The following is a 6,941-nucleotide window of genomic DNA, read 5'->3' on the forward strand; positions in this document are numbered from 1 at the left end:
AAGGCATTGGGGCCATTCCATGTCAAGTAGTCCTATATTAAAAATCATCCCCACTCAAACTCCCATAAATTAAATAAAATTTTGTATGGATGTTCCCTATAGCCTCAAATGAAACTATGTAAAATTTTTCAACTGGATCTCTATTGGTTTCAGACCTAGAGGCTGTTGAATATAGTTCACTCTCACTGTGCTCTGTGTAACCCAAAATGGCAACTTTGTCTAGCCACTAAAGCCCAACAAAGCCTTCAAGAGAGTTGAAATTTGGGAGATTAATACAACCACTACTACTAACTTAATGTGCAAAGTTAGGAATGTTACATTAGTTTACCTCCCCTGCTATGAGCCAGCAAAGTAGGCAAAACATTTTAGAAAAGAAATTTAATGTCTACTTTGACTCTTTCATTTCTCCTGACCTGTATTTTGATTCGTCATAACTGTTCCAGCAGTCATAGCATATGACATGCACATAGGATTTGCATTATAAAGCTTTGCATCCAATTGGAAGCAAAGATATAATTACTCACATTATATTAGTGCTTTATTCAACTTTTGGCCATTTTGGGGGTGTAAATATCTCAACTGCACATCATCCAATTTTTTATATCACTTTAAAGAGCATCTTTTTTGCTACGAAAGCCATTCTGTTTCATATTTGACCCGGCCTTGCTTTGGCTAGAAGTTAGGTCTCAAATGCATGCATTATTCACATGCATATACGTGCAATGGTAAAAAAAGGGCATCTTTGGCAACCTATTGTATAATATGCAAATGAACTAGAGGTGTGAAATTGCATGGTGCAGGTAAGCTTGTTGGGCTTGCCATGCTAACTCAGATTACAATGTCCACTGCTTTCACGTACTCTTGTAAATGGCCCATCAAAATGGACATTTAGTTGGTTATTCATTCCAAGTTCAATACATTCCACTTGAACTCTATTCTCCCTTCCACAGTCCTTGTAAAGTATATTCCCTTTTATGCTTTACTTCAATTTTGGCTGAGGACTTCAGAATTTGTCTCTGCATAATTAGGGACTGCTTGCAGCATGATACTGTTGCAGTTCATGCCTTTTTGAAAGCTTTAATTGCCTTTATGAACCAACTTATTCCTCGAATCAAAAATGCGCACTACTTTAGCGATGGATCTGCAGAACAATACAAAAATTGCAAAAAATTTTGTTAATCTTTGCTGAATGGAATTTTTTGGGTATGTGCCATGGAAAATCACCATGTGATGGTATTGGGGGGGACTGTAAAATGATTTGCTGCACAAACCAGCTTGCAGTGGCTTCTGGAAAGTCAGAACTGGATACCAAATAATTTGTTTAGCTTTTGTGAAGAAAATATTACTGGGGTCAAATTCCTTTGAGATGAATAAGAAGACATTAAAAATTAAGACCTATTCGGGAATCCAGGTTTGAGAATGGCCATGCAGTACCGGGAACTCAGGAAAATCACCAGTTTAAGCCAATTGAGGAAATCAAAATTTATGTCGGCAGAGTATCAGGAGATGAATAATTTTTCATTGCTGATAATCATTTTATTTATTCAACGTCAACCTTCAGCCAGCCAATATGTTGCTTTCATGTATGACAATTATTGATGGATTGGAAATATCTCTGAAATCTCCTCAGAACACAATGATACTTTAATTAACTTTTTGCATGCACAAGGCCCTGCTTTATCTTTTCATTGACCCATTAAAAAATATACTGTGTGGGTTTCAGAAGAACATATTTTTATAGTTCTTGAAGCACCAATGACAACCTCAACAAGAAGGCAATAAAACTATTCACAAACTGTTTTCTAATATTGACAGCAAATTCAAGGCATTATACTCAGGCTAGCTGCATGATGAGCAGCATTTTAAGTGATTGTGAAGCACGATTTGTTTTTGAAATTGTTACTCTTATCCAAACCTTACTGTTCTTTTGATTACATTAATTTTTCATCCTAATAAAAATATACAGTTAGCCACATTTCCAATTCAAAGTTTATCTCATTATTCTAGTGCCTGTCTACATCTCCTACATATTTTAGCATTAAACGCAGGTTGAAGCCAATAGGAATAGCAGGTCAGAAATGTGACTCGGTGAGTTTTGTAGCCAAAAAATTGCTCTTTCAGATGGTGCAAGAAAGAAAGAGATTGGAGGATGTACAGTTGTGATATGACATTAAATACAGCTAAAAATTTGAATAACATTTTTTTCATCAATCTTAAAGATTTATCTCAGAAAAAAGCACAGTGTACCTAAAAGTTTACTGGGGCAGTATCTAGCTGTAATCTCTTCCATTTCCTAAAATCTGAGCCCAATTGTGCTTTCTGTTCAAGAGCTATGTTTAAAATATTTGCCTGTTCATTCCAAAGTGAACTTTTTCATCAACTTTGTGGCAGTGATACACTAAAGCATGCACCAGTGATCTGAGTAGTATATTTGGATTCAACACAAACAGTTGAACTAGAAATATGACTTTTAGCTTGGTCGAGCAACTATCCTTTCTACAACCTGAACCCAAAGTTGATGCTTTGGCATTATCTTCTATGGAATGAAAAAAAGTGGCCCCAATAATGAGGCCCCTAACTTTGGAAGAAGTTGAGATCTGGCTCTACAACTTTGCACATATTCATTGGTTAGCAGACTGTATCTCTTTAATGTATGCTCAGGCTGGGCCGACACTACAGCCCACAATGTCTGAGCTATGGCTGCTTTGGTAACTTATTTCCACTTCCATCTATTGAGGACATCTGCAAAGCGGCTATTTGGTCCTCAATCCATACCTTTACTTCTAACTAATGTTTAGAACAAACTCTAGAAGATGGTTGGTTTGGACAAGCAGTTCTGCAGAATCATTTTACTTCCTGAGCACCAAATTTCCCTCCAGTCCTCTTGGGTTTCACCTGGCTCATGTTTATATATCCATTATCCTCATCCAGAGTCAGCCTGGCAGCTTGGCAGTCTCACATGTAAGAATATTATGCCTGCTTGTCCTTGGAGAAAGAAAGCAAAGATACTTACCCGTAGCAGGTGTTCTGCGAGGACAGCAGACATATATTCTCACAACCTGCCTACGTCCCTTAGTTAGCTTCTTAGCTTTGTTACTGAACTGATGGTCCCATGAACCGATGTTAGACAGGAAGGCACCAGCACACGAGTGGTATGGGCACTGCCTAAAAATTTAAAGTGGCAATGTGCATGCAGGATTCCATGGATGATGTCACCTGCATGTGAGAATATGTGCCTGCTGTCCTCGGAGAACACCTGCTACAGATAAGTTATTTTTGCTTTCTCTGAGAACTGCAGGCCTTTTATTCTCACATACTCCCTCCTCCCCTTGGAGTTATCTCTTTCAGCTAAACCATCAGAGTGACGTACCCATTCTTGAGCATCAGGTGGGATGGCGTCTGCACATGAATGATGGGGACACTTCCAGAGCTTAAAGCTATGCATGTTAGGCAGCATCCACACCGGGCTATGTCAGATGACATCACCCACAAGTGAGAATACTAAGCCCACAGAACACCTACAGGTGTGTAACTTTTTTATACCAAACACATTAAATTATTCGGAGAATATATTCTCATTTTCTTCCTCCTCCTATGCAGATTACTATCAACCTAAAAGATTATTCTTTGTTTCTAAGGTGCAGGCTTTGCAGTGTTTGGTCAGGCAAAACAAGTTGTAATGCCGTTTGGCCAGGTGGCGGCTCCTGGACTAACTAGTAATCCTTTTATGGTAAGATATATTAAGACCAGCTTTACCACCTCAATGTCACTGATGGGAGGTGGTATATCATATCTAATAAATGAAGTAATGAGCATGAAAAGACAAGAATTGGATGCAGTTCTTAAAATCATCCTTTATACCCAACATGAATTGATAGAAACATAGAAAAGCATGATAGCAAATAAGTCAAATGGCCCACCCAGTCTGCCCATCTGTGGCATCCACTATCTCCTCTCCCTAAGAGATACCACGTGCCTGCCCCATGCTTTCTTGAGTTCAGACAGTCTTTGTCTCCACCACCTCTACCAGGAGACAATTTCACACATCTACCACCCTTTCTGTAAAAAAATGTATTTCCTTATATAAGATGAAGTTCATGCAGTTCTGTAATCTTTATACTAGTCATCGGGAATGCCCAGTCAGTTTAGGTTTGGATTTTCATTTATTGTCACCTTTTTCCAGATCCAAGGTCAAGGCACATTACATGTTCAGGTACTCAAGTTGTTTCCCTACCCACATCTGACATAATGAAGAATGAAGTACCTTGGCCCAAAGTCATAGTGTGTCAGTGAGAGGATGGGATTTGAACCCTTGCTTCCCTGGTTCTCAATCTGTTTTTAAGCAACTACTTACTCCATGATGACTTAGGTAGTATACAGCATCACCTATGTTGCATTTTTTTCAGCAAAACTTTAAAAAAACACCACATAGAAGTATAACAGTTAATGTTTTAATAAAGTAGCATTGAGTTTACTGTTTTTTGAGATTTAAAACAAAGAAGGGTTTTTCCTTTATGCCCTCCATTTGATTTGGAGGCTTCCATAACTAGATAGACTACTTATTGGTCAACCGGGGCTGCTGTAATAACAGCAGATGTCTTCCCTACATCTACAGACCTGAGCTTGCTGGCTTGGAATGAGCAGGGCAATCCAACACAGGATTCAAACCTGAATCACCTTACACTGCAGCAACAGATATTTTGCTGGATTGAATGTGGTTATTTTCAGCACACTGAAGATTTTGTTTGTCTACTTTCAGGCTGGTGGATCAACAGGACAGTTTCCAGCAGGAAGTTCATCAACCAATCCTTTCTTATAGCCTTAGATATTTTTACTTACAAGAACTCTTTAAGTGGTTACTTAACATCTCTAATCTTCTTGCACTGTTGTCTTGTTTCACTGATCTTAGCTTTAAATTCAAAAATTTGCAAAGCCTACATTTTGTATTAAAACCTAAGAGTACAGAATGGAGGATATTTGTAAATAGTCTTTAACCTGTGAACTGGCAGAAAAGAACTTAGCGGTATCGTGTATATTAAAATTGGCTAACATTAAGTTATTGCAGATACCACATTCATTATGCTGCAGTACTGTACATATTTTTTCTTAGAAAATAGAGCTATTTGTGCATATCAGTATTTGTAACTTTAACAGCATATTTCATTATGTAAAAAAAGAAAAAAAAAAAAAATGTTACAGGGAAAATCAGCTACTTTAAGGTGCTGTTATATCTCCGGGGATGAATGATCAAAATCGTTTTAATCGTAACTATTGGACATGTTACACTCAGTATGTGAGATTTTATTAATATCTCACAAAATAGAAATGAAGGTTTTTGTTTTCTTGAAGAACTCTTCTATTTATAAGTACCTAAACTCTTCCACACTGTAGAGATTCCTGTCTGCATAATAAAGCTGATCATGTTTTGCTACAGTTTGCAGGTGAATAAATAAATATTAGAAAAGTGTTCTATGTGTTTCATTGCAAATATGCAGATCAGTAGTGTGAGAGGTTTCATCTGAACCAGGTATAATGTTCATTTACTTTCTTTTACTGTGTGTGCAAGGCCTTACTTGGTCCACTCATTCCTGGCTAATGAATGCAAATTCTCCAGTATTTTCTGATAAGATGCTGCATTCATCTTGCCATCTATCTGGACTAAGTTCCCTGTGTCGCTGAAACTCGTACACCCACAAAACAGCAGAGATTCACCTCCATCCTTCAAGGTAGGGATGGTGTGCAGCTCGTCATAGGCTTTATTGACTCCTCTCCAAACAGTGCTTGTGACCATAAAGTTCAGGTTTGGTCTCATCATCACACCAAATTATTTTGCTTAAGTTTTAAGGCTGTTTGGCATATTGTAAGTGGCTATTTTGGGTTTTTTTTTGTTGCGGTGCAACAGTGGCTTTCTTCTGGCAACTCTACCATGCAGTGCATTTTTGTTCAAGTATCATGAAACCAACACACCACTTTGTTTTAGAGAAACTTGTATTTCAATAGAAGTTGCTTGTGGGTTTTTATTTGATCCCTACAAAGTTTCCTGGCAGTTGTCTGTCATCTTTATGATCATGTCTTGGTATTAACAAGATCTATAATTTTCTACTTCTTGATCAGTTTGAACAGTTCTGATTAGATATCCAAAGATTTGAAAATGCCAAAGTTGAGCAATTTTTGCTCACAGATCCTTTGACAGTTTTTGCTCTTCCCATGCTTCAGTAACCAGCAAATTCAGTGCAGCTCTTGATGAAATAAATGCACGAGTTTCTCAACAGCTAAGAAACTCATTGACTGTTGCAATCAAACAAGGTGTGGATATTTGCCCTTCACTGCTATCTCAATCTGTGTGTATTATCTTGAGTATATATTATCAGCACAAACATTCAAGGGAATGTAAACTTTTGATTAGGCAAACTGAGTTCAGTTATGATTACTAAAGGACAAACACACAATTCTGTGATGATAGCTTCACCTGACCAATATTCCTAAATTAAAGAATGGTGTTTTGCAGGATTACTCATATTTTCCACAAATGGTACACATCTTATAAACTGTGCCAGGTGTAAGTAAATTTATGAGCACAACTGTAGCTGTTGCATCACTGTCTATTATATTAAATGGCTAAGCTGTTTCCCAACCACACAGACCTGTGCTTGCCTCCACTGTTCATATAACTCCCATGGCATGCCTAAATTTGAGGCAGGCTAATGGGTCTTGAATTCCAATGGTTGCAGGCCAAGGGGAACTGCAGGATATAATATGTCAAGTTCATTTCAAGTAGTCTCTTTCCTAGTGGTTAGTTCACTCCAGTTGGTATCTTTCTAAATTCCTCAGTTCTTCAAATTGGTAGTTGTATTCAACCTGGGATGGTAAGATCTTGTAGATGGGCTCCATACTCAAGGTCTGTAGTCTGCTCAGGAGAAACTTCACCTGATAAACCACCT

General features: G+C 37.9%; 1 protein-coding gene across 11 annotated transcripts in view; it reads left to right on the forward strand.

Annotated features, from left to right (window-relative positions):
• AGFG1 (ArfGAP with FG repeats 1) overlaps window positions 1-5,467 on the forward strand; it is a 133,342-nt gene extending 127,875 nt beyond the window's left edge. For 10 of the 11 annotated variants that reach the window (XM_033958388.1, XM_033958399.1, XM_033958389.1 and 7 more), the window contains 2 exons: window positions 3,639-3,730; window positions 4,760-5,467. In XM_033958388.1, coding sequence (XP_033814279.1) covers window positions 3,639-3,730; window positions 4,760-4,819 — 152 coding nt within the window. In that variant the 3' untranslated portion in view covers window positions 4,820-5,467. The remainder of the gene's footprint in view (window positions 1-3,638; window positions 3,731-4,759) is intronic. The other variant, XM_033958390.1, reaches the window with a different exon arrangement.
• The last annotated feature ends 1,474 nt before the right edge of the window (window positions 5,468-6,941 follow it).

The sequence above is a fragment of the Geotrypetes seraphini genome, chromosome 9 (assembly GCF_902459505.1).
Source record: "Geotrypetes seraphini chromosome 9, aGeoSer1.1, whole genome shotgun sequence".
Taxonomy (NCBI): Eukaryota; Metazoa; Chordata; class Amphibia; order Gymnophiona; family Dermophiidae; genus Geotrypetes; species Geotrypetes seraphini.